Source organism: Neopsephotus bourkii, unplaced genomic scaffold, assembly GCF_033783945.1.
Source record: "Neopsephotus bourkii isolate Nb327-2 ecotype Australia unplaced genomic scaffold, CSIRO-AGI_Nbou_v1 NB_874, whole genome shotgun sequence".
NCBI lineage: Eukaryota > Metazoa > Chordata > Aves > Psittaciformes > Psittacidae > Neopsephotus > Neopsephotus bourkii.
The window spans coordinates 249,258-276,920 of record NW_026901368.1 but is presented as its reverse complement, the minus strand read 5'-3'; the positions used below and the strand labels follow the sequence as shown (position 1 = coordinate 276,920).

General features: G+C 44.0%; 2 protein-coding genes across 6 annotated transcripts in view; one reads left to right on the top strand and one right to left on the bottom strand.

Moving 5' to 3' along the window:
• Nucleotides 1–1,797: 1,797 nt before the first annotated feature.
• On the top strand, nt 1,798–12,236 carry SIGLEC15 (sialic acid binding Ig like lectin 15). Its single transcript, XM_061356953.1, has 5 exons — nt 1,798–1,849; nt 5,640–6,023; nt 9,298–9,657; nt 10,655–10,682; nt 12,140–12,236. Exons 1-5 carry the CDS (start codon nt 1,798–1,800, stop codon nt 12,234–12,236), a joined length of 921 nt encoding a protein of 306 aa, XP_061212937.1.
• A 4,486-nt stretch (nt 12,237–16,722) lies between these two features.
• EPG5 (ectopic P-granules 5 autophagy tethering factor) overlaps nt 16,723–27,663 on the bottom strand; it is a 66,175-nt gene continuing 55,234 nt past the window's right edge. For 3 of the 5 annotated variants that reach the window (XM_061356947.1, XM_061356949.1, XM_061356950.1), the window contains 7 exons: nt 26,430–26,639; nt 26,150–26,294; nt 24,393–24,635; nt 23,389–23,608; nt 21,387–21,602; nt 20,304–20,421; nt 16,723–18,943 (listed from right to left, as the gene is read on the bottom strand). In XM_061356947.1, the coding sequence (XP_061212931.1) occupies nt 18,761–18,943; nt 20,304–20,421; nt 21,387–21,602; nt 23,389–23,608; nt 24,393–24,635; nt 26,150–26,294; nt 26,430–26,639 (1,335 nt within the window). In that variant the 3' untranslated portion in view covers nt 16,723–18,760. The remainder of the gene's footprint in view (nt 18,944–20,303; nt 20,422–21,386; nt 21,603–23,388; nt 23,609–24,392; nt 24,636–26,149; nt 26,295–26,429; nt 26,640–27,663) is intronic. The other 2 variants (XM_061356948.1, XM_061356951.1) reach the window with 1 other exon arrangement.

Below are 27,663 nucleotides of genomic sequence, written 5' to 3'. Positions count from 1 at the left end.
ACACAGGTGGGATAAGGACACAAGCCTCTCATTTGCTGCTCCCACCACCCATACCCCCAGGTTTCTCTACTGATGATGGCACATATTACTTTTTACAGCTACTAAGGAGAACTTGCAAAGTAGTTAGAGCACTGGGTCTTGATCCCCCTGCTCGAGAATGACGTACATAAGTCATTAGTTGAAATAATAACATGGTCTGATGAGCAGCAACAGGTCAGAGCCACCAAAAATAATCATAGAATCACAGAATGATTTGGGTTGGAATGGCCCTAAAGCTCATCTAGTTCCAACCCCTTAATAATAACAGTATACAACCCCTAATATAATAATAGCTAGGCATTCTCAGATCCTTCTCCAAAAAGCCTGAGAAAACAGAAATCCCTCCCTTTACAGACACACTAACTTTGATCAGAGTGACGGAAGGGTTCAGAAAGCAGCAAACACAGATAATGCTCCCAAATCTCCAAGTCCCTCTTCTAGGACCTTTTGTACAATGTTAGAAGGGAACACATGTGGGGAAGAGGCAAGGAGCAAAAGGGAGCCCTAGCATGTCTGATGTGGAAAGATGCTGGCTCCTGGTACAGCAAAAGTGGCAGCAGCATCAAGCAGAGATGAGAAGAGGGTGTTAGGCACTGGCCTGCACTCCAGTCTGAAGTAAAAGCAGAAAACCTCAAGTTAAACCTAATGGGGAACACACACTACAAGGTTAACCCTAAAATCATGGGATCACTTTATGGAAGATGACATGGAGGGGAGAACAGCCAGCTCTCCACAAGCCCCAAGCTCTGAAGATTAGTGAACTGCACAGTAAGTCTGTTAAAGCTAAACCCGGGAGAAACAGCATTTATACAAGGATTTCAGGCAAAAGCTGGAGCTCAGCTTATTTCAAACACAGGTCAACAACAAGGAGGAGAACTACTCACAACTCATCAGGGTCACAGAATCTCAGACTGCTTTGGGTTGGATGGGAGCTTAAAGATCAGCCACTTCCAACCCCTGCCATGGGCAGGGACACCTCCCACTAGAGCAGGTTGCTCCAAGCCCAGTCCAACCCAGCCTTGAACACTGCCAGGGATGGGGCAGCCACAGGTTCTCTGGTCACCCTGTGCCAGCACCTCAGCACCCTCACAAGGAAGAGGTTCTGCCTAAGAGCTCATCTCAATCTCCCCTCTAGCAGGTTAAAGCCATTCCCCCTTGTCCTGTCATGATAGTCCAGACAGAGCAGGCTACCATGTACACCAGAGCACTCTTCCACCACTGACCCTTGGCACAAATGCTCAGAGGATTTGAAAATAAGGTTGTTGTGTTTGGATGGTTGTTTTTGTACACCTGGGGATGACAACAACCATTGAGCACAAAGATTAAAGCAAAGTCAGGCTCAAGGTTCGGGAGAAACTGCTTCAAGCCAGGAGAGCAAGGATCCTGCTCGTCACCTCTTTTAGCCAGATTGTAAGGACTTCCTCCAGACTAGTGATTTGGTAGCAACTGACAGCATCCTCTTCCCCCATCACACACAGGGAGCTCATATCTGCAGCCTCAGTCCGCAGTTTCCTTCCTTTAGCTGGAAAATGGGAATGCTGATTCCTTCTGGCGTATTTTTCACATGACTGACCACAAAGCTATTAATATCTGAATCCAGAGCCAGTTCAGATTGACAACTCATCCCCTCCAAAGAGAAGAAAACCACAATTTCTTCCAGCTATGGAAAAATCTTCATGGACTGCCAGACCAGCAGCTCAGATGTAGCAGGGACAGTTCTGGTTTACTGAAGCACCTTAGTGGTGAACATCAACCATCATGAGACAGTTTGGGTTGTTTCTTCTGTGCCTCCTTCTCATCTCCAGGAAGGGTGAGTCCTGAGTTTGCTATGAATCCCTGTCTGCGCAGAGCTTTCCTTCATGCTCTAGTCAAACTGCTAGGGGAATTGCCTAATGCAATCAACTCTCCAACAATTGCACCATCCTTTCCATTGTTTGAAAAGATCCTGATATTCCAGGTGCAAATACTGGAAAAAACTCCAGTATGTGGCTCTGCAATTGTGAGAGTGGTCTTTGGTTTGGGTTTTGTTTTTTTTTTTTTTTTTTTTTTTTTGCTTTCTTTGCTATTTAACCTGTGCAGGGAGTTCATCTAACATTGCCCCTGCATTGTCAGTGGGATGCAGCATTTCCACCACCACCTTAGAAGTGTTGTTTCATGTTCCTAGTAGCTTTTATGTAACAATTTGCTGTAGTTCCACTGAGCACTTCAGTCCACATTTAACTTCAAGTATGCACTTAAGTTCCATTATACTTGATGGAATTTGCTTAGATATACTGTCAAACAGTGTTTGCTAGAGCAAGGCTAATGTCTGTGGTGGTATTCAGCTCTTGATCCTGTCTTCATGGCTGTTCCACTGACAAATAGCAGATACACTGACCTGAAAACTCCTGTGTAAGATGTGTAGGCTATTTGCCTATGAGCTTCTCTGTTTCTTGTGAGAGCTTCAGTTCCAGGAATGTATGGAGTTTGGGTATTAGCAGGAGGAAGCCATGGAAGACCTACCAGTCTTTAAGGTTATGGTTAAATTGTACAGAAGATGCTGACAAATCTCTCCACTCATTTTGGAAACTGTGACCATTCCACAGAAATGGGTGGAACTGTAACATTACAAGCACTGATTTTTAACATTATTTCTCTTGTGGAAGGTGGGGATGTTCATGTGCTAAAAGAGAACCTTCTCTGTTTAATATATTAAAAAAAATGCAGTCCAAAAAGGTGGCAGAGAAAAGCAAATCATGTTTTAGGTTGCCTTCCAACCCTCACCATTGTATGACACTGTGTACTCAAAAGCACATGATCTGCAGTTCTCCAAAAGTAAGGGTCACAGTGACGTGCTGTAAAATAACCAAAATAACATGGAATAAATAAGAACGCCAAGAGCATTTTCTTCTTTCACTGCCAGGTCCTTATGCTCCATAAGCTTCTTGGAGTCATGTAGCCTTGTATATTCGATTATCTGGGCTGCAAAAGGCTCCTAGGCTATAACAAATGGCAAGGCAGCCTGACTCCAGATCTCAGGAATCAAAGTATTGGCTTGGCACTGGTTCCAGATAAATAACAGCAGAGAACTGATCCCACACTGGCCTTTGTCCATTGTGCAGCAGACAATAGATTGATACAGGTTGCACCGCCAGCCAGGTATTTGTCAAATATCATGGAGAACAGATATAAGAACATGAAACAAATCTTGTCTTGGAATTTACAAAAGGAACCTGACAGTTGAATGCCCAGAGTCCACACTGAAGCCAGCTGGACCAGGAGTAGGTGGCAATTATTTGCAGGTCACCTTTACAGATTTTGAAGTTAATCTTGGTTATTGAGGAGAAAACTCCTGACTTAACAAAGCCATTAAGTTGGTTTTATAAGAGAGGAACCTCCTAAAGACACAGTCTGCTGATAATGTGCACTTAGCAAGACAGTGGGTAGATACACATAACTACATAGCAAACACTGCCTACAGGTGCTGTTTGTTGATGCTGTTGGTTCCTGGGGAATAGAAATGGATGAAATACTGAGTCTTCACTATATACTTCAAAGGTGGGGAGTATCCAGTCAATTGAAGGCTGCTTTCATCACTGGAAAAAAAGTGATCAGACTGGGTCTGATGGCAGTGGGGTTCAGCTCCCCAGGGTGCACTAGGATTTCCTGTTTGGCCAAGAAAGCAAAATCCTGTATGTGACATCAGATGGAAAACTCACATGGAAAACTCAGTTTTCCCCTCACCATGAATGGGAAAATACTGGGAAGAATCCACACAGTGACAATCTGCTTTGCTGACAGGCAGATGCTTTCTCTATTCTCAAGGACATCCTCCTTCCTATGACAGGAGCTAATACAGGGAACTTGCCTGTTCTCACTAGCCTTCCTAAGATGAGTATCTTCAAGTTTTTATTGAGATGCTGCCACAGCTTACAGTTAGATGCTACTGCGATGACAGCAGCACTGATTATTAGGAGCATCAGCTGTTAACACCTTCCCTAGGGGTAATGCACCCACCAACCTATTACTGTAACAAATACAATAACATAGTAGTGTGTGTGTGCATGCGCCCAAATACAGAGCTGCTACACCGGCCTAAAGCCACCAGATTTATGAATATACGCAAAATCTATTTTTTAACTTTTATTATTATTATTTAAGAAAAAAGCAGTCTGTTCCTCCAAACATACAAATGTCGTAGAAACATTGAAACGAATAGCTAATTGGAAAGGACCTTAAGATCATCTAGTTCCAACACCCCTGCCATGGGCAGGGACACCTCACTCTAAACCATACCACCCTAGATTACATTCAACCTGGCCTTGAGCACTGCCAGGGATGGAGCATTCACAACTTCCCTGGGCAACCCACTGCAGTGCCTCACCACCCTCACAGTAAGGAACTTCCTCCTTATATCCAATCTATACTTCCCCTGTTTAAGTTTTAACCCATTACTCCTTGTCCTATCACTACAGTCCCTAATGAAGAGTCCATCCCCAGCATCCCTATAGGCCCCATTCAGATACTGTAACGCTGCTATGAGGTCTCCATGCAGCCTTCTCTTCTCCAGGATGAACAGCCCCAACTTTCTCAGCCTATCTTCATACGGGAGGTGCTCCAGCCCCCCGATTGTCCTCATTGCCCTCCTTTGGACTTGTTCCAACAGTTCCATGTCCTTTTGATGTTGAGAACACCAGAACTGTACACAATACTCCAAGTGAGGTCTCACGACAGCAGAGAAGACAGGCAGGATCACCTCCTTGATGCAGCCCAGGATACAGTTGGCTTTCTAGGCTGCAAGTGCACACTGCTGGCTCATGTTCATTTTCTTATCAACCAGCACCCCCAAGTCCTTCTCTTCAGGGCTGCTCTAAATCTCTTCTCTGCCCAGCCTGTAGCTGTGCCTGGGATTGCTCCGACCCAGGTGTGGGACCTTGCACTTGGCATGGTTAAACTTCATGAGGTTGGCATCAGCCCACCTCACAAGCGTGTCAAGGTCCCTCTGGATGGCATTCCTTCCCTCCAGCGTATCAACCGAACTATACAGCTTGGTGTCATTGGCAAACTTGCTGAGGGCACACTCAATCCCACTGTCCATATCACCAACAAAGATGTTGAGCAAGACCAGTCCCAACACCTATCCCTGAGGGAGACCACTTGTTACTGGTCTCCAGCTAGACATTGAGCCATTGACCACAACTCTGTGTGCGGCCATCCAGCCAGTTCTTTATCCACAGAGTGGTCAAGTGGTCCACCTATCAAATTGATGTCTCTCCAATTTAGAGACAAGGATGTCGTGTGGGACAGTGTCGAACACTTTTTTATGTCTGTTAACTGCAAAAGACTGTTACACAGCTTAAGGTGTAAGGTGCTCACTTTGCAAAGAAGAGTCCTGCTTAGGAATTAAATCACTTTCAACACTGTGTCTGGCACCAGGTTCACAGTAACTGGCCTGAGCAATCATATGCAGCTTGTTAGCAAGAACACCAAGCAGCAGAGGGTCCACCACAGGAACACAGCATCATTGTCTGACCAGCAACAGAGCAATGCAGGAAGAATGGCCAATTTCCCTCTTAAACACTCCAGATAAATCAGTCTTGATCATCTCTTTTTGCTTCCAGGCCTGCAGTCCAGTGGGTGGTCTGTTCACGTCCCATCTGATGTCACTGGTGAGCTTGGGAAGATGGTTATCCTGCCCTGCACCTTCACACACCCCTACAAAACATTTGACAGGACTCTCACTGCCATTTGGAGGATCAAAGAACCTTACAATGGCACAGTTGTGTTCAAGTGCATTAGTCAGAGCACCAGCGAGCTCTGCAAGACTGCCATCAGCTACAAAAACAAATACAAACTGCTTGGCAACCCCTGGCATAAAGACCTTTCCATCAGGATTGACAACCTGACCTGGAGCGACAGCGAGAGATACTTCTGCAGGGTGGAGCTGTCTGGAGATATCCATGACAAGTATGAAAGTAGGAATGGGATAAAGCTGCATTTGATCGGTAAGAGGGAAGGAGAGACAAAGGAGGCAAAGCCTTCACATAGGGAAGTGAGAGCCACAATATGTGGAAACTGATGAGACAGACTTCTGAAGAGCTGGCTTTGCCATCTCTGTGGACAATTTATAACATTTGGGCAGGAAATATTCATTGCCTTCTGTAGTCTTCCAGTATGACACAGTGAGTGCAAAACAGGGAAAGAAATAGGAACAAAAGTGGTAAGGAAATAGGCAGGCTCTGGTGCTGGAATAAGAGCCAGACAAGTCTAGTATCTAAAGAGACCAACAAGAGAGCTGGTGAGGGGCTTTGGACAAGGCCTGTAGGGACAGGACAAGGGGGAATGGCTTGAACCTGCCAGAGGGGAGACTGAGATGAGCTCTTAGGCAAAAAGTTCTTCCCTGTGAGGGTGATGAGGGACTGGCACAGAGTTCCCAGAGAAGCTGTGGCTGCCCCATCCCTGGCAAAGTTCAAGGCGAGGTGGGATGAGGCTTAGAGCAATCTGCTGTAGCGGGAGGTGTCCCTTCCTGTGGCAGGGAACTGGTTAAGCTTTAAGGTCCCTTCCAACACAAACCATAGGCTTCTATGATCCCGTTTTGTCCATGCAGCACAGGACCTGTATAGGCATCAGAGAGGCAAGCTGGGGTCAGCATCCCACAGGAAGGGGTTAAAGACACCCTCTTCGTCAGAATCTACACTGGAGAGCCTGAGTGCTCAGCGCATGTTAGCAAATGTAAACACATGAAGCCCTGGATGATAACAGGGGATTGAAACAGCAAACCACCTGGTACCTGTGTGCCATAGGTTCACACTCCTCTGGTGCAGCAAACAAGTACAAACAGCCTGAAAACCAGCTCAGATCAGCAAATGTCAAACACTATTCCCATCTCCCAGAGTACACAGTAGATCAGAGGATCAGTGGAAGACCCAGGTGGGCTCAGGAGCATACTCAGACTTCACCCACAAGTGCAAAAGTGTCATGTGTTGGATGACTTTGCATATGAATTGCAACTGTCTCAGGTCTGCTGTTCACTGTGAGATCCAGATGGGACCCGAGGGTGAGTGAGGTTACTGCCAGGGAAGCTCTACAAGGTCGGTGCTTTCCATCATTGGAGCAGTTCCAAGGCACACACACACACAGCATGACCATGGCTCTCCTTCACCTGGAGCAGCTCCTGAACACCTGCATACACAGCACAGCAAGGTAGGACAGCTGCAGGATTGGCTTCTCAGGTGCTGCTGGATTTACCACCGTAAGAACTGGTCAACATACACAGAGATGGTACCCAGGCTGCACCCTGCTTTTGGGAATGGATGCTGATGGTGTGAATAGAAGAATAAAATAATGCTTAAAAGGTTAATTTAAACACCAAAAAATGAGACAAATGAGACACAGCTAACTTTCCTATGGATCAGTCCTCCCCCCTCAAACTCCTCCTGTACCACAGAGACAAGGAGAAAGATGTGCTGTAGGTGGTTGTGAGCTATATATTTGTTTTTTAGCTTAACAAAACATGAGATCAATATTGAACTCATTCTTTTGCTCCATGATGACAGTTGTTTAATTCCCTTCAGTTTTCAGATGGCCTTTAGGAACCAAATGCATTAAATAGGACAACAGACCAAAGAGGATAGGGTTGATAAGTAAGATAAGCTTAGTCCTATGTTCTATGCTTCCTTAGCAGACTAGACCAAAGATGACATATTCAGTGGTGAACCTCTTAACATTTCTCATCCCCCAAAATGATCTTTACCACTGTTCAATCCTATATGCTGCAAATACAGGATACAAAGTAAGTGGCCCTATTTTGGTATTGATATGCTGCCCCAAAGCAACACATGGTAGGTGTCACTACAAGGTTGGAGAAAAACATGAAGAATAGTTTGTGGTCAGGAGTGTAAATGTTCCCTGACAATAATTTGCCAAATCTGGCAAGTCTCACACACCAAAGGGCTCACAAAGGTGGATCCATGTGTGCTCTGGAGGTCAGAGACCAAAGGAACAGCCATGACACTTGCAGGAGAGCACCATGGTTGCCTTGGCCCTGGACATTGTGCAGGCACAGCCGGTCCAAAAGAGTCACCAGCTGTAAAGGCCCTCATGTTACAGACAGCATCAGGCTGATTCATGGTGCAGCTGCAGAAAGCACTCCATCCCCATGGACTACTGCCCTGCACAGCACAGTACCTCTGCTTTCTGCCACTGTGGAAAGTCACAACAGTTGTAGCTGACCAAAGCTCGTAAAACGGAGCCATTGCAGAGATAAAACACAAAGAGCCTACACATCCTTGCATCCAGGCTTCGCTGGGTGAACCCCTTTGCTCCATTATCCAACATAGGCAGGGTGGGGAATTCTAAGGAAAGAACCATAGAATCATAGGATAAACCAGGCTGGAAAAGACCTTTAACACCATTAAGTCCAACTACTACTCCAGCACTATCAAGGCTAACTAACTCATGTCACTGATGGCCTCACCTACACGGTTTGTGAACACTTTCAGGGACGGTGATTCCAGCACTGCACTGGGCAGCCTATTCCAAAGCCTGAGCACCCTTTGGGAAAGGAACTGCTCCTAATCTCCATCTAAATGTCTCCTGGTGCAGTTTGAGGCCATTCCTTTTTGTCCCATCCCTTGTTCCTTGGGAGCAGAGACCAGCCAGAAGATGCTGAGAAAAACAAGGAAGGAAAGGTTGGAATCCAGCATGACCTGGCTTCAGTGTGCACTTGAGCCCAGAACTGCCACTTGTGCTGGGCTGCATCTCCAGAGTGTGAGCAGCAGGTTGAGGGAGGGGATTCTCACCCTCCGCTGCACGCTGGGGAGACCCCAGCTCTGGGGAAACAACACAAGAGGGATGTGAAGCTGTTGGAGTGAGTCCAGAGGAGGCCATGGAGATGCTGCAAGGGCTGGAGCAGCTCTGCTCTGGAGCCAGGCTGAGAGAGCTGGGCTGGGTCAGCCTGAAGAAGAGAAGGCTCCTGAAGGGGAGACCTTAGAGCAGCTCCAGTGCCTAAAGGGGCTGCAGGAAAGCTGGAGAGGGGCTTGGGACAAGGGCCTGTAGGGACAGGCCAAGGGGAATAGCTTGAACCTGACAGAACAGGGGAGACTGAGATGAGCTCTTAGGCAGAAGCTCTTCCCTGTGAGGGTGCTGAGGCGCTGGCACAGGGTGCCCAGAGAAGCTGTGGCTGCCCCACCCTTGGCAGTGTTCAAGTCCAGGTTGGATGGGGCCTCATTCCAGGTTATTTTGGTTTAGACCCTTGACGCACTTTCCTGATTTATGCAGCTGCCCCCAGGATCGTTAACATTACCGTCAGCTCCAATGGGGATCACACGTTCCAAGCACGCTGCACTGCCGAGGGGGAGCCAGCCCCCACCCTGACCTGGACAGGACCACCCTATAGCAACCTCAGCTCCATTACCAGCACCAGTCACCGTGTCACCAGGGAGCTCCAGTACCTGACCCACGATGGGAAATACACCTGCACTGCTGTCAACAGCCACGGGAGAGCAGAGGGGACTGTGTACTTCTATAGGTTCAGATCATCCAGCAGCTCCTTCCTCCTCATCCTGATCTTTGTGCCTCTGGGAATTAAAGTGCTCATTTTGCTGGTGATAGTTATCTTCACCGTTTTCTCTAGCGGAGGTACGTATTGCTGTATCTATCACACTGGTAACCTGCAATGGGATGTGACAGGCAGCATCAGTTAGGAAGGGCTGGGTTTGTTTTGAGCACTTTATGATTTTTTTTTGTGATTTTCCACTCTAAAAGGATATTTCTAAGAAGAAATCTAAGATCAAGTAAGAGGTTGCTCCTCCCTGGCTGGTCACTGGCTGCAGACCAGAGGTCTCCTTTGAGAAGGGACTTTTGAAAAGACAGAGGGAGCAGGAGTTTTTCTTGATCCGAGGAGTGAGGTTATAACTAACAGATGGGTGATTAGTGGAGAACCTGATGCCTACAGCCAGGTTTTTAATTTATTTGGGTTTTTTTCTGAAGCAGACTAATTACCACCTCTTTCCCCGGAGGCACATGGGCAGGATTCATCTTTGCTGCATCCCATTCAACACTTCCGTCTCCTGGGGTGGGCATCCTCATTTAACAGACCATACCTCTTGGTCCCCTGGGCCTCACTACCCAGGTGCTTCCCCATCATTAGTGGCATCCCACCTCCCAGCCACACCAAGGCCACGAGAGCAGGGAAACCAGGCTTGTAGCAGGTGAGAATTAGCTCATGGACTGGGGAATGAGACCTACTAAGAAGCCCAGAGGCTGCTGGTCCCCAGCTCCCTGCTCTGTGATGCTGGGGAGGAGGGGACCAGGAGGGACCCTGTTCAGGCTGAACAAAGTATTATATTACCATGACCTATCTATATGATCTGACATCAACACCTTACAAAAGCCACTGCTTGTCTTGAACTGTAGAGGCCATAAGATCAACCAGAAACACTTTGCTCCTTATATTCCAGTGCCCAGTTCCCATCCCCATGAAGAGTACCACATACCTGACAAAAGATCTTCTCCCCATTCGCTGGAGTGTTGTGACCACCCTGCAGTGCAGGTCCCCAGTACCTCTAGGTCAGTCCCGGCTCCTCAGCTCACTCTGACCACGTTGCTAACCCATGTCTTCCTTCTCACTTCACAGGTGCCTCAGCTCAATCCAGCCTGGCCCGGTAAGAATGTCTTGCCTTCTGCTTCTGTTTATCCATCAGGAGTGAGGAGATGGCAAAGGAGAGAAGTGCAACATGTCCTTGGTCTTGGCAGCCACCTTCTGGCCTGACAGCAGGCTCCTGGGACAAGGACAGGGCTGGGATGATGGCTTCTGTGAGGGACCAGGACTTGGGCACTTCTGGGAGGAGGAGAAGGGACTGGGGCAGCAGGTTGGAGAGACCATAGTATATGGATGCTGCAGAAGAAGCTTATGTGGGCCATAGCCCCACAGTGTGGTAGAAAACCACATTAACATAGCAAAAGAATGATTGAGGGACAGAATAGGGGAACAGGTTGGGATAGGGTCTGTGCCAGGCTGAGGAATGATGAATTGAAAGGAAATGGTGCAACAGAAACCCTCTCTTCCATCTGCACCCCAGTCTCTAATGGAGCAGAAAAGGTGCCCACCCCAAAGCTGATGAGCTCTGAGAAGTGTGGAGGAAGGTACAGAGATCCCAAACAGCTCACCTTAGAGCCAGTTCAGGTGTGACAGGGCCATTCTTTGGCTGGCATCAATATCATACTCCCACAGTACCTTTGGCATTTCCCATTGCCCAGCACAACACCAATCCTGAATAGTGACAGCAGCGGTGGCCAAGCTACAAAGTGCAAGGGGAACAAACAAAATAAAACCCCAAACCAATCTTTAGACTAAACCTGAAGAAGCTGTATCTGAGCCAGTATAATTACACCTGCCTAGGGCTGCTCCCTTCCACCCCGAGTTATTCCTGTGTGATACAGAATCCCAGACAGGTTTGTGTTGTAAGGGAGCTTAAAGCTCATCCAGTTCCAACCCCCTGCCACAGGCAGGGACACCTTCCACTAGAGCAGGTTGGTCCAAGCCCCTGAGTCTAATCTGGCTTTGAACACTGCCAGGGATGGGGCAGCCACAGATTCTCTGGACAACCTGTGCCAGTGCCCCAGCAGCCTCACAGGGAAGAGCTTCTGCTGAAGATCTCATCTCGATCTCCCCTCTGTAGAGTTTAATCTGAGAGTTAAACTTCTAATAACTATTTGTGAAAGCATAGTTCCACTGATTCACAGTGTCTAAACCATATGCACCCTTGACTGTGTTTCTATAGATACATATATAGATAACAGCTTAAGAAACAAGATCCTCCACATTCTACATGAGAAGATCCTTCTCAAGAGAAGTTTGTCACAAACTCCTGAAGCTCTGAGCAGCAGGATAGTAGTACTAGTTAATGTAAAAAGTGTTGGAGATGATGCTGGATGCTTTAAGATGTAAAACATTAGATGTGACTCAGACACTTGAAAGCTACCTGTTGCAGCAGGGAGAATCTGTATCATACAGTATTGCAGACACTCTGACACTCCTTAACTACTGGATGAAACCACTTCATGAAGTCTAGCACCACCAGAAATCTGTCTTTACCTTACTCACTTCTCCTATTGCCAGGTCACAGCCACAAGACTCCACCTATGAGAACTTTGACCGCAGACACAGCGGCGACCAGACTTTGCCAACACAAAGAAGAGCATCGAGATGCAGCTGAGGACGAGGCAGCCTCATCCACACCCACATGGTTCCAATTCCAGTCTGCTCTGTACAAGGGTGCCTTTTCCCACTGGATATAGGACTAATGTTGGATGATGCACAGAAGGTTAAACAGGCCTTGCAGCCGCATGACTTCCACTCCTGATGCTGCTTAAAAGCCAGGGAAGCTTTTAAAGGGAAAACAGAAGGAAGAAAGAGAACTCAAAGAGGAATGGAGCTGAAAGAGCAGCAGAGGATCTACGCAGGATGTCAGTTCTAACCCAACCTGTGTGTTTTTAGCCTGTATCAGATAGCATTGAGAAGCAAGTGACAGTCTACGATTTTTCTCACATCTTTTTGTTTTAGTGTTTTGCAAACATTACTTCAAAAAGCAGTTTTTCACCGCTCCACTTGTCAAACCACATGCAGCTTCCTAGAGCCAGCAAGTGAATTTTCACGTTTCAAATACCAGCTGTGAAAAAAAACACTACCTGAATTTCTGCTTGTTTGGGTTCTTCCTTGGGTTTTGGAGTTTGGATTAATATTTTTCTTGGGGGGAGGGGGTTTAAATTATTATTATTCCTTAACTTCCAGAAGAGCTTATTTAAGAGCTTAAGAGTTTTTAAAAAATCCTAACTTCCAAGAGGAGTCCAAGTGAAAAAGAGAAGAGGTTTTCCAAAAGCTGGTAGACAGCAGAGCTGAAAGCAAGGCTTGCAAAGGGTGGTCTTTATTGCAGCACCACTACAGCTCTTAGCGCCAATGTGCACACACAAGCAGAATCTCGGTGCTTTGTAATAAATACACCATGAAAATGTCCAAATAATCCAAGCTGGCATTTAAAAAAAAAAAAACAAAAAAACAAAAACAAACCAAAAAGAGCCAAAGAAAATTATTTGCAAACAGTTTCCACCTCTGTGTTACATGAAGAAGTTCCCTTAAGGCCCCACTACTCATCTGTCCTGAGATGAAGCAGCTACTACAGTCACTGGCCATCCACAGGCAAGTCGCTAACCCAATTGCTAATGTGTTCCAAGACTAAGTGAATATACCCAGCTTACAATACAGGATGATGCAAATCCACCTGGAGTCTTGGTCAGGCAGACAAAGGTCCAGGAGAGGGTTGTGAAGAGCAACAGGCTGGTATATAGGAGGATGAGGAAGACATGAAGTGGTGATAAGAACTTACTTTCAGGTTTGTATCAGTGGATTCAATGCTCTGTACAGTAACGCCAGTGCAGCAGCTCCAAAACTCTTTCCGTAACAATCCCGTTTCTGGAGCCCAAGCTGCTCATGAATCACCATCAAGCCTGCGGTTCTGCTGCAAGCTCATCCCCACCCTGGGTACTGTTATTTTAAAGTTCACCCCTTCACTGGGAAAGCACAACTTTCAATTACTTCGAGAGGGTAACAAGGGAAAATACATACATAAATAAATAAATAATAAATACAAGGAAATACTTTAACCTGATCTTTTAGATCCCACCTAAAATCCCAGCAGTGGAAAAATTACATTTAATAAAAATAGGGAAAGATGCAAAGAGAAAAATGAAGTTATAGCAGACAGCACAGTCATGGACCAGTAGGCTCCGTTTCAGAGGTATCACAGGAAGAGACCTCAGAGATATTAGTTGAACAAACTGAACTGGATTTATAAGCCCTTATGGTTTATAGAGTAATGAGAACCCATTTCTACCTATATGTGGGGTTGGGGTTTGGCTTACAGGATTCTTCTCTTGAAAACTACTTCTGTAACTCAAGCAATTGGGGTCCAAATGCAAAATCCACCTAGGATGCACAGGTGTGCTGCCAGCAAATGGACAGCACAGAATAGCTGCAGCAACATAGATGTAAGAAAACTCATGGATTAGCATCGTTTGGCTTTCACTTATTTGGCTTCCAGAGCACAGCCCACGTTAAGTGCAGGAAATGGGAGAACAAGGATATCCAGGTACAAGAACTCCACTACACCCCTAGGAGAAACAGAGGAATAAGTTTGCCTGAATCCTGCTGGTCCTCCTAGTGAGAGACCTCCAACCCATCCACCTAAATTTATCTTCGATGTGAAGAGTCTGCTCCCAATCTTTCCCTCTCACTACCTGATGTTCTGTTCTTTGGAAAGCAAAGGGTATGGAAGAGGTGCTGAGGAGAGTCCTTGTAGCCAGCAGTGGAGCAGAAGGAGCCCACTCCAGTGTCTGCACACAATAAAGTGCCTACAGGACAGGGTTGTGGGGAAAGCTCTCATACCTGTTCTGAGAAATGAGCACAGTCAAGTGCCTCTCAACAGGGGGAACAAGCAGGAGGAATTGAGAGGTCCATGTACAGTTGCAAGGGCACAGTCTCACTGGCATGATGGAAATGCCGTGGGACAGCTCACAAGCCTGAAGTGCTGCCATGGATGGATACAGCCTCTTCAGGAAGGACAAGCTGAGGATGAGGAGCTGCCCTTAATGTGAGAGTGCAACACCAATAACAGGGCACTGTCCAGGGGCAGATGATAAGCCTGCTGACAGCTTACAAGTCAGTGTTAGGTGGTCAACGAACAGAAGTGATGGTGTGGTAGGTGCACACTGCACCCCATCGTGCCCAGGAGACACTTGAGGAAGAAGCCCCATGTTGGCAGGTCTAGCCCTCACCAGGGACTCAAAGCACCACTCAAACCAGTATAGGAGGGACCAAATGCAGCAGGACACATGCCAGGAAGTTTCCAGTACTGTCCTTATCTGGCACCTAATAAATGTGTTCAAGTTCATCCCCTTTTTCCTCTCAGTTCACACACAGGCAGCGTTTGGGAGGATGTGGATATTGCTGTGTTGAGCAGCTTGCAGTCAGTGGAAGCAGCTCTGATCCCCACACCACCACAGCCCCTGTGGGATGCTGTGGAGTTGCCCTGCACAGGAGTATGTCTCACACATCTTGCTGTTCAGCTTCTGGTTTTCCACTCCACTGCCTTAAATTAATGCCACATTAAGCTGTTAGGTCCATTTCCCCATTTGTCCTCAATTTTCTTAATTATTACTTAAGCTGCAGTCCACAGTCAACAATTCATCCTAGTGCAACATCTGCTGCGCAAGACAAAAGAGATATTCATTCCCCAACTAAACTGCACCAATTATCCAAAAGGCATGCTTTAAGCTGACATTTCATCTCCTTCCATTGCAGTCTACAGTGCTAAACTCAACACAAAACTGTTCTCCTTCTGAGATTACCTGGTTACATTTATGATGTGAACAAGAGCTGATGTGAACAAAACCCTGCAGTTTAGGGTAGAAGGGAGGGTGTTAAGTACCAAAAACATTAAAATCTTTCCAGTAAACCAAGAAGAAACAAGTCATCAATCTTTTGGGCACCACTATTATTTAGGGATAATAAAACCCTAGGATCTGGTGTTCATATTTGCAACAGAGAACTGCCAGTGGATCTACTACTTAATAAAAATGCTCCCCTGTACTCGAGGAAAGCATAGGTTCAGACTTCTTCCACTACCATGGTCACTAAGAAGCCAGAAGACTGGTTTGGTGTGACACATACAGCGAAAGCAGTAGCTCATGGGGAACTCTCCAGAATTCTTGGTGCTCACCATAGTATTATTGAGAGAACTTTAGCCATGATAAACAATTTTCATCATAATTATTTGATAAAGAAATTGTTAAAAAAAAGGCAACAGTATATTTTCCATTACTTTTCATAGACTCACAGACTGCTTTGTGTTGGAAGGGACCTTAAAGCTCAACAAGGCAGGGGCACCTTCCACTACAGCAGATTGCTCTAAGCCTCATCCAACCTGGCCTTGAACCCTGCCAGGGATTGGGCAAGCCACAGCTCCTTTGGGCACCCTGTGCTGGCACCTCAGCATTTCACAGGGAAGAACTTTTGCCTGAGAGCTCATCTCAATCTACCCTCTGGCAGGTTAAAGCCATTCCCCCTTGTCCTGTCCCTACAGACCCTTGTCCAAAGCCTCTCTTTCTAAGCACTAAGTTATTCAGGGAGACGTTACAACAGTGAAAACAAATGGACATGATGGAGGTGTCAGCAGTGTTTGCTGACAGCAGCAACATCTTGCTTCAGCCCTTCTCACCAGCAAAGCCTTCAGCAAAACTACTGTACCACCAGCACTGGAGGCAGAGCTTTCTCCCACTTCCCTCCACACATTCAGCTTTTCCCTCATTTGGGATAAATACCAAATTGAAGCCTGGGCCAGTTGTGAGTGCTGAAAGAACAGAACCAGTGCATAGCTCTACAATCACATTACTACAGAGGTTTGAGGGATTTTGCCAGGACAGAGAAGCAATATTTCTGCCACTACATAAATGAAATTTCTCCTGGCCTCTTGGCACAAAATCAGGCTGTTGTGTCACACACATCAACTCCAGAATGTCAAAGAGAATAGTCTGCAGACCTTCATCAACTGAGTTGGGATTCCCCATCATACCTTCCCCTCGAAGAACAATTATTACCTAACTTGAATTCTTCCAGCAGGTTGAAAATATCATAGTGCTTCTCACAAATTACTTGACTTTTCATTTTTATTTTGTATAGTTTTTGCAGATATAGCATATTATAAATACAACATTTGTAAAAACTCAACAGCTGAAACAACATCTCATTTGCAAAAAGTGCATGTCAAACATATATTTCTGACTTTTTCACATTTTTATGCAACTGATCTGTAACATTAAATCTAATAAAACCAGTAATTTTAAGTCTTTGGGGAAGGGGTGGGAAAGCAGCAGAATGTATTCTTCCAGACATGAATTTTCCAAAAGAGTCTGTTAAAAACCATGCTGCATTGCTATCTGGTTAATATACAGAGGGATGTACATATGTATATGTATGTATAGGCTCACAGATACAGCAACGAACTCTAAGACCACATTAAGATAAAGGTGATTCAATGACCCAGCTGGCACAGTTAGCAGAATCCGTCAAGAAAAAAAAAGGTGTTTTCTTCTCCAAGAACACCAGAAGCACAGCAACACTTCAAAGCATCACTGCCCAGACAGTAGGTAGCACACTTCCTTCCCCTGGTGACCAGAACTAATGGTTTAACCGTGTGTACCATGTTATAAACATGTACCGACATGATACATGTACCAAGTACCATGTGTAACCATGTCATAAAGGCACAATTAATGGAGGAAAAGAAGAAGCAGCCAGCATTCCTTTGTAGAGGTGTATGGATTGGGACTGCAGGATCATGGGTCACCTCAAATAGATCAGTAATGAAAGGGACAACTGACAAGCAACTGGGGATACTCACCTTCTGCTTTCCCTGAACAAAAGTGCATCTTATGATCAGACAAGGCAACAAAAACAGCCATTATTCAGCTGAAACAGCAGATTTACAGACTCATGGTTCATGCTTTGGCAACAGAATTTGAAACAAGTGATCACCAACTTCAATATATAAAAAAAAAAAAAACCTTTTCACAGTGTCTTCTAAAGTTCTGCCAGAACATAAACTTACATGGTGGGTGTCCACCTGCTAAATCAGTAATTCCTAAACAACCAGGCTTTCAGAATTAAGTAATCATATCTAGCAAGAACATAACTGAATGATCCCCTGCCAGACACTGGAGATCCAGAAGATGCATCTCAGCATTTAAATCCCCTGACTTAAAAAGAACTTGGCTAGAAGTTACCTGCATTTAATCAAGTAATACATATGCATATTCATGAGTATTTAGAAAATTGGAAACCCCAAAGTTCTTTCTCTAGTTTGTATTTACGGAAGTGGGAGAAGATTGTAAGCATGCCTTCCAACTACAGACTTCTGTGGGACAGCAAGAAAAAAAAGTCAAAATTTAAAATACTATTTTTTCCAAATACAGAGATTTCACAAGTCTCCAGACACACTCACATAAGATTAAGTTAGACTGGTTAAGAAAGTCAAAACCTCTTTCATACACAATACTCCACTCACTTGGAACTGGCCCGAGTGATGGCATGGTGGAAAATAAAAACCACAAAGCAAAAACTTAAGATGCCACAGGATAAGGTTTGCTGGCTAGTGATTTGTACACCTGTCCTCATGTATCCTCCTGCACCATACACAGGAAGATATTCAAGTGTTTTCAGTCAACAAAAACTAAGCAATTCTACAGGCCAGCAAATCAAAAGAAAGAAAACACTGAAAATGTGAAAACCTGCCAGTGCCAGTTCCCATTCACATTTCTAACTTGATTAAAAGTGGAAGGTAAAAATTAGTTGTGCAATAACAACGTTCTATGTAAACCAGAATAATAGTTAACATTGGACAGTGGGACAAGAAGTCACAGCCTCAAGCTGAGCCAGGGAAGGATTAGACTGGATATTTGGGAAAATTCCTTCACAGAGAGGACAATCAGGCATTGGAAGAGGCTTCCCAGGGCAGTGGGAAGTGCCCTGGGAAAGACCCTTGGAAGTGTTCACAAACCATGCAGATGTGGTCATGTGGTTTAAGGTAGCCTTGGCAGTCCTGGGGTAATGGCTGGATTTGATCTTCCAAGGTCATTTCCAACCCAGCTGATTCCATGACTCTATGATGATTCTGTGATCTCAGTGCTGCTACCGTATGCTATCCAAATAATGTACTTCTGGATACAGGGTGTTAATAAGGAGAGCCAGAAGATTATTGCAATCTCGAAGACAATGTTCTGGATGCTTGATGAACAGAGAAGCCTGGGAGAGCTGCTCTTGATAATCCATATATTGTTTGTTTGAGGCCATAGATCCAAGAACACTTAGTGCCTATAGATACAAGGAAAATTCCGTCAGCTGTGAGTACTCTGGTCCACAACAAACCAGTCTGTAAGCCAACATATGCACAATTCTACTAGAAGATCCTTATGTGCCAGAGAACCCGGAGTATTCATAACACATTTGTAAAATACAATCACATAGCAGTGTTTCAAATCAACTCGCATTTTTCACGCTGTTCACTCCCTGAAATCAACGTAACTGTTCAATCAGGGCTTGTTAGGAACTATTACCTGTCAAATATTACTAAATATATTACTATTATTACTAAATATATTACTATTATTACTAGATATATTACTAATATACTATTATTACTAAATATATATTATGAAATATACTGTCAAATATTTACTTCATGAACTCAAAGACACAGTTTTAAGGAAACTGCGCCAAAGTACAAACTGCAACACACTTAACTATTTGCTTCTTATGAACATCTTACTTTCCTGAAAGTATTGCTTTGCTCCCATTAATAATATTTCAGAGACAATGCCAAGGTATAAATTGTATGTAAAAGAGCCTATGCTGGCAGTACGAGTCAGGGGAAACATTGGATATATGTCTGGACAAGCTTCATTAATTTCTGAGAGAAGAGAAACAAGTTGTACCAAGTATGTTACTTTGCTTTGGTTTCTAATCAACTCCTCCTTCCTCTTCTCATGCACTTAGTGATACAACAACACGGTGAGTGCACATGCTAAAGAAATAATGTTTATTTGTCACAGGGCTTTTAAGCCCTGATCTCATATAAACAAATGTTAGTGTGAACGTAGCTGTGCTTTATCACTCTGAAGCAGTGCAATCACAGCAGCACTGTTTTTTCCTGTTTGCTTTAAATTCCTTCCATGTTCTATGCTCCAAATGTTCTGTTTACAGACACAATAAGTTCACCTGCATCTTTACAGCATGTAAGACTAGAAAATGACGCCTTCATATTAATACACAAGGCTGTATAAACAGTTTTACCTAGTATCACTTTAGCTTAAGGCTCAGATACACAGTCCCACTACCAGAGTTCAGCAAACTCACATCATCACCTGGTCTATGCTGGCCTCGTCTCTAGCAAATTCCAAGATGATGTTTTGATGTATGGCAAAAGAACACACAAGAAGTTCGTGACACACCCCCTTCCCTGAGACAATAAATGGAAGCCACAACCTGTTTCTGACATTCAGAATTTAGAGCCAGGAGAAAAGCAGTAGCAAAGAAAGACTGAGGGCATTCAGTGTCGAACAAAATTAACAAGCTGAGAGCATGATTTAGCTTGAAGGACTCTTACACGCTTTAACCCACAGGCTGAGCAAGGACACAAAGAAGGCATGTCAATAAGCCAGCAATTGGCACACACTACCTGCTGGGCCTTCAGCGACAGCTTTGGCTCTGACCCCGCTTTCAGGCGGACTTGACCCTCCTCAGGAATCTGCACCAGGAGGAAGGCTGACAAACTGCGCGCAACCACCCGAAACCTTGCACAGGGAAAGGGCAGAGAGAGAAGGTGGTATCAGATTTGCAAGTCCTGCAACAGCAGATAAACTGAAGTTCTATCCCATGAGGCATCTCTATGAGAAACTTAGTAACGGCTTTAGAGAGCTTTTTTTCTAAATGTATTAGAAATAAACGCATCACTTTAATATATACATAGTAGGATATCATACATGCTAGAGGACAATAAAATACCATACATATGAAATATTACATCTGTTCTGAGATTAACTAAAGCCCTCAGGTCAGATCCAAAATACTTCTTCACTTCTCAGCCTTTGAAACATTATTACCCAAAACAAAGATTAACAAGACTAAGATTTCAGAGCATTTTCAACAGGATTGCATCCCAGAAGGTTTTTATAAACACAGTGTTACGTTTAGGTACTGTGGTGAATTGATGTTCCACAAACATTTTAAGTATTTTTTCGCAGCATTCTTTCCAAGGTGAACTTGATTTTAATACCTAATAATCAAATTTGGTGTCTCTCTTTAGAAGTTAAAGTGAGTAACAGACAAGCACATAATTCTTTGAGTTTCTCTTAAGATTTCAAACACCTCCAGGGTAAGATGGAAAAGGCAATGTGCATGTGATCATACAAAATTCTTGTGAGGACAACTCAAATTATCTTCTACAGATGAGGTGGAAGTATCTTCCTCTAATAAACAGTCTCTCTATAAACTTTGCTGAGATGGATATTAAGCCAGAATCACAAATCACTGCATTTTTCTTCCGTTTCCACTGCAAACTTTACAGAAGTTCATATTCACTTCCTAACAAGTTAAAACACATGTACATTTTTTTCCGTGATGGGCACAAAACAACCTTGTAGATTTGGGCACAGCACTCATTCAGAACATCTTTTGACATTGTACTGTGCAGTCTGGATCCAGGCTGCAGTTTTTTAACATGATGACTCAAAACAATTCATTTACCTTCAGCCCTTACCTGGGTGACAAAGGAGATCTCCTGCCTAATCCAATAGCACCAAGTATTCCAGAAGTCAGCCTCTCTTCAGCAAGCTGACTCTGCCTGCCCTGGATTGACAGCAGCGTCTGAATGACAGAGTCAATCAGAACAGTGTCATCCTGCTCCATCTGAATCAAGGACAGCTGCATGGCTTTATGCCACCAAAGAAACAACTTTGCCTCTTCCTTTGCTGAGCTTTAGGTACGATTTAAAGAATAAAATAAAACAAAAAATGAATAAAAAAGTCAGATGCATTGGTTAAGAAGTTTGCAACTCTCCCCATTATGCTCATGAAGAACCCAGATGGTTAATTAATGACAGCTAATCTTACTATACAAAAACAGCACAACTATACTGCCACCAGATATTATACTGTAACTGCTGTTGTTATGGATGTGAAGCACACATCAGCTAGCAGGTTTTAAGGGTTTATAAAAGGACAAAGAACAATGCTTCCTTTAAAGTTTTACAATTGAGAATAAATTATATTGCAGCCATAAGTGGATTTAAACTTGTCTAAAACTCGGCATAAAAGGAATGAAGCTGTATCTCTACCCTTTTTTCTTTACTTACCAATAAAACATTTTAGGAAACACTAGCTATTGTTTCCACAGCAATTTAGACTTTTAATATGATCATGTAGAAAAGGAAACACTGAAGATTTTTGTTAAGCAAAGCACAAAGCAAAGTTCCCCCTATGATATTTTTATTCTTTTCAAAACAGTTTGCAGTTTAAGCTGACAAACTCAGATTTTCCACATAAACCATCAGCACGAGTTTCCTGAATCAGACTATCTTCACATTACTCCACCCAGTCATTTCCCATCCCAGGCACTCTCAGCTTTGATGTTTAGAGCAAGCTTTCATTTGCTGTGTACAGTGGCTTTGCTGTATCCTTCACACTTTGGCAATCGAATTACTATGGTACCTACAACAGCGAAGGGATTCTTTTAATTTCCAGAAATAGTGGGAACATATATTTTCCCAAAGCATTCCTTCCCAACAAATATTAATATTAGCAACATTAATATGGAAAAATATTCACCAAATTCTGGCAACTTCAGCAGCAACTGTAGATACGGTTGTTACACACTTTAAGTACAGGTTATTATTATTATTTAAAAGCCAAGGGGCCTATAGGGATGCAGGGGATGGACTCTTCATTAGGGACTGTAGTGACAGGACAAGGGGTAATGGGTTAAAACTTAAACAGGGGAAGTTCAGATTGGATATAAGGAGGAAATTCTTTCCTGTTAGGGTAGTGAGGCACTGGAATAGGTTGACCAGGGAGGTTGTGAATGCTCCATCCCTGGCGGTGTTCAACGCCAGGTTGCAGGAGGCCTTTGGTAATATCGTTTAGAGCGAGGTGTCCCTGCCCATGGCAGGGGGGTTGGAACTTGATGATCTTAAGGTCATTTCCAACCCTAACTATTCTATGGTTCTATGATTCATCTCCCCCCCCCCGAACTCTGTCATCTAGCAAGTTGTTTTACAGGTCCCTAACTCTGGGGAACCCACCAGATCCACTGTGTTCAGGCATGGTTAATTCTGCTGTACAGTCCCCATTAAGCAGTTCTGAGCACGAGGTCTCTCAGTGCCAAACTCAGTATTCAGCACATAACACTTCCCACCTAGTGGACATTCTGGGAAGTGAAACCCACAGTGATTTGAGGGTTTGCTTAAAGTCATTTTAATTCAGCACAAATTCAGGCTGCCATTGAAATCAAGTTTCTCTGACTGAAAACTGACTCAAACTGCACCAGAAGTGTTCAAGTAAAATTCCTTCTCCTGTTTAACCACAACTATTAGTGTTGGCACTGAAGTTGGACAGACTCCGTACGAGTGGATATAGAAGGACTAGCCACTTCATTCAGCAGCATGCTAAACATAACCTAATTAACCTGGCTACCTCATTATACTGCCTATATGACGACAACCTAATTAGAAGTCAAAGCATATTCAGAAGCTTTGAGTTTTCTACCTTGGGTACACTTGTTCCAGCCATTTGCTGATGGTTAGGAGGATCTTCATTTCATTTGTAAGAGTCTGGTCAGTGTTTAGGCATTGCAACAGGTAGACATATAGGGTCAAGTAGCTTCCTAAAGACAGACACTCCTGCAGGAATTCTTCCATGGTTAGCTCAGGAACTTGGAGGGAGGCAAGTATAGGGCCCCAGCCTAAATCCTGGTAGGGACGAGAATCTGTAAATAAAACAAAAAAACAGAACAAAAAGGCGTGAGAAAGCAGCACTTATTTCACTACATTCCTGTAACACAGAATTTGGGCTGGTTTAGCTATTTCCCAGGTAATCAGCTTGCCAGACTGCTCTGACGGAGACAAAAGAAAAACTCCACTATCCCATGGCACCTCCTTGAGGCCAAGGCAAGATACTTTCCCAGCATTCAGTCAAGATTAAATTCAGGAATTTTAACAATGGAATTTTAAATCTTTCCTTCAGGTCTACTGAAACCTGATCACACAGAATGTGGAAGAAACCAAAATGTGGTTCCACAAGGATTATACAAGCAGGAAGGGAGGGGGGAATCACATCAGAAAAACCCTCAGAATTTTACCAATCAAGACTGGTTTCTTCTTAAATTAGCCTATAGAACACTAGAGGAGGGGAAAAAATATTTGTTTTGCTCTCTTGGGATGATTCCTTGTTTTTAAAGTCTTCCCCTTTAGCTGGAAAAATAGCAACCACTACACAGAGCAAACTGGCTTTCACAGAGACAAGGTAAGGTTCTTAAGAAAACACTATTAGAGCAGTTGCAAAACTCAAACCACAATGGCTTAACTTCTCTATCTAGCTTTGGGAGCCATAAGATACAAAGAAAGTGGCTTTGATTACAGAAACCAGATTAAAACCCAGTTCCAGTGCTACACAGAGTGAAGCTGTAAGTATTCCAGATGATTTGTATCCAATGTGCATCCAAGACTAATCAAACTTTTTGAGACAAGCAGCAGAAGAAGACAGCCTCCTACCTTCACTGAAGTAAGCAGTGATACAGGCTTCTGTTGTCTCTGCCATGTGCCGCACAGAGGCCAGGCTCTGACACGCTGCTGTGAGAAGGGGCATTGCCAGCAACCCGTGCACTTTGCTGTCAACCCACTTCCGCAAGCTCCCTCGTAGAGACTCAGCAGTTGTTACTCTAGAATTGTTCATCATCATCAGTGTTTCTGTGAAGAGGCTGCTGAGGGCCATGTGACGCATTTGCAGGTCCATATCTGAAAGTCAGATAGTTTCAGAAAGATATTATGGGACTGAACACTGGGATTAGCAGGAAACCCTGAAAAGCTTGAGGGGATTGGAACATTCCAAGGCTCATGTCTGTTATATCTTAAATTGAATTAATCTAAAATCTTGTTTGTTTCACTCTAAGCTGTGCTTTAAACTGTCATTTTATACCAGAGTTCATCCTGGAGACTGCAAACATGCTTTATCATTCAATTTATTTACACCGTAGTCTTGGCAAAAGACCCTACATGAAAGATGGGCTCCAGTGTACTCTGCTGTGCAGCCTTATCAGGTGCCTGTTTAATGAATGATGAACTACCTTGGAAGAGATGGCAAGGAATGGGGGTCTTACTGCCGTTTTGTAAATGCAGGCAGGGAATTGAGGTGTTTAATGAGCAAGAGGCTTTTCCCAGTACCTACAGAAAGTGTTCAGTGGAGAAGCTGATTTTGGGTTCCAGTGTCTATGTACTGAAATGGCTCTCTTGGTCTCAAGGAGGTGCCCCAGAGCCTCTTCCAAAAAACTGCCGCCCTCCTTCACCTCTCACAGAGAAGCTAAATCTTACACACACTGCTTTTGTGCCATTGCACCAGTGACCCTCCTGCACTCCACAGTCTGTCTGAGCAAGACAGAGCACTCTCTCAGCCCTTAAACACAAGCAAGCATGCACAGGGGTTCATGAAACAGATCTGCACCTCTTACACTAGAGCTCCTGTCTCGTCCAGAATATCTTGGCTGCAAGACGCATCAGCAGCAACAAGCAAGCCTTCGCTTCAAGTCACAAAGAATTTTACTGGCTATGGGGGTATCCTACAGAGCTTCTCTAAGCAGCAATATAAGTAGTGAAAGAGCTCTCACTCTCACAGACTTTCAGACACCTCCTGTTCACTCTTGCTAGCACAGCTATATGAGTAATGGACAGGAAGAGACACAACTCCTGACTTGCTGTGTAGTACAGCAAGACAGCTGATTTCACCCGAAATTTTGGTTTGATAGAGGAAGCTCAGGCTGGTATTAGTAACAGAAATGAGAAAGATACAAATGCTGTAAGTGTGGACACACCGTACTATTAGCGTACATCAGTATCATTCCCCTACTTCAACATTCAGTTTTCCAAATTGCACAACAGGTTGGAACTCTTTTCTAGAATCCCATCCCTGAAGGACAATAAGAGTAACTGTGTCATCCTTCCTTTTAATAAAGATGCAAACAAAATTAAAAAAAATATTAAAAAATTAGAGAACACAAAATAGAATCCATTGAGCTCCTGTATATTGTTTCTAGTTTTGGTTCTGTCACTCTTAACAGTTCTACAGGCTAACATTCATATTTTTGTTTTGCGCTAATATATCACCTACATATACATCAAGGCAACATGCCCAGCTGCGCAAAAAGAAGACATTAGAGTAATGCAAGTAATTACAGTCACAGATGTTCAACAAGCCATGCAGTAGAATAAGGGATCTTGACAGCTTTAAAGTAGTTTGCCACTTCTTTAACACAAACCTGGAGGATTAAAGATGACAATGTCATCTAGCAACTTGGACATTTCTTGTTCCAGAACTGCAAGAGTGATCTTTCCACTTTGTTCTAAGGTGCTGAGAAACTGAACCACCTGACGAATGTATGCTCGGCACTTCAGTGTTGCATCCTGTTAATTGAAATTTAAATAAATTAGGAAAAAAAGATCATGCCTAGAATTCTTTCCACACTCTACAATATACAAAAGCAGAACACGCAAATGACAAGAAGAGCTCAGAGACACTGCGAATCCAGTTCAACTTACAAGGTGGACGTGACTGTCTGAAGATGCACCAAAGCCTGCTGAGATTTTCAGGAGCTTCACGATCAGTTCAGCTGCAGCATCCTTAGCAAGGATAACAGAAGGAGGGTAGTGACTGTTGCAGTAGCTGATGATACTTTGGTAAGATGAAATTCCCACAAGCTGCCAAGGAAGGGAGCTGGTCTGTCCAAGAAGATTTATGAGTGGTGATTCCTGAAGATTTAAAGACATTAGTGTAAGCTTGATCTTCTTCAGTGTTTAACATTCACAGTACTCAATACCGGAAGGAAGCCCAGACTCCAAAATTTGAAGGAGGTGAAGCAGAAATCCCACAGAAACAGATGACTAGTGGGAGTCTGGCTCCTTATGCAAGCAAATAGCCAGCCCCCGCATGTCACTTCTAGCATCACTTAACAGTACCTAGGCTGCTGCAGCAGCTCTAACCAAGCTCAAAAGTCAGTGAGAGGAATTAAAATCTAACAGGTAAAGAGCTAAAAAGAAACAAAGACCTACAACATAAAGTCACTTCAGCAGAGGTTTAAAAAAGGCATTAAAATTAATTTTAAAAAACCTAAGTTCACAGTTGAACCAAGGACCGAAGCCATATCCCTCAATTTTCCTCCGTGAAACATCTTCCAACCTGGGGTCCTCCTCAAGTGCTCATTTTCATAAATACCATCCTAAACTCTACAGCAGCCTACAGGGTCCACAACTCACACTGGCAGTGCAAGTACACAGCAGTCTATAAGCAGCAAAGAGTATAGCTTCCTTTACCATCATCCTCCTCTCATGGGTTCATACCCATCTGCAATATAAAAGGGCCACCCAAGACACTGAGAAACACCAGATTTCTGCACATTATATAATGAACAAATACTGGAATTGTGCTGACACACAACCTAGAGATTGTAACGATCCAGAACTAACCCAAATTAAGCTACATCAACAAGAATTTGATTCTGGTACATCAAGTACTTCTCAAGTTGCTCATCCACTGGAACATAGGGCTGAGAAAGTTTGACGCTTAGGTCAAGGTGTCACAGGAGCCTCCTGGGAGGTAAAAGACAAGTGATGGGCTGTGTCAGTTTAACACACTGCTGGAAGCTAGGAGGGAATTCCTGAGGCTGACTCACACGATGTACAAACAAGTATCTTTTGAAGCTTTAGAAGCTTCTGATTAGCAAATACTTTCAGGTCAAAGTATGTGAACTCTGGTAATCTTCCGAAACTGGAACAC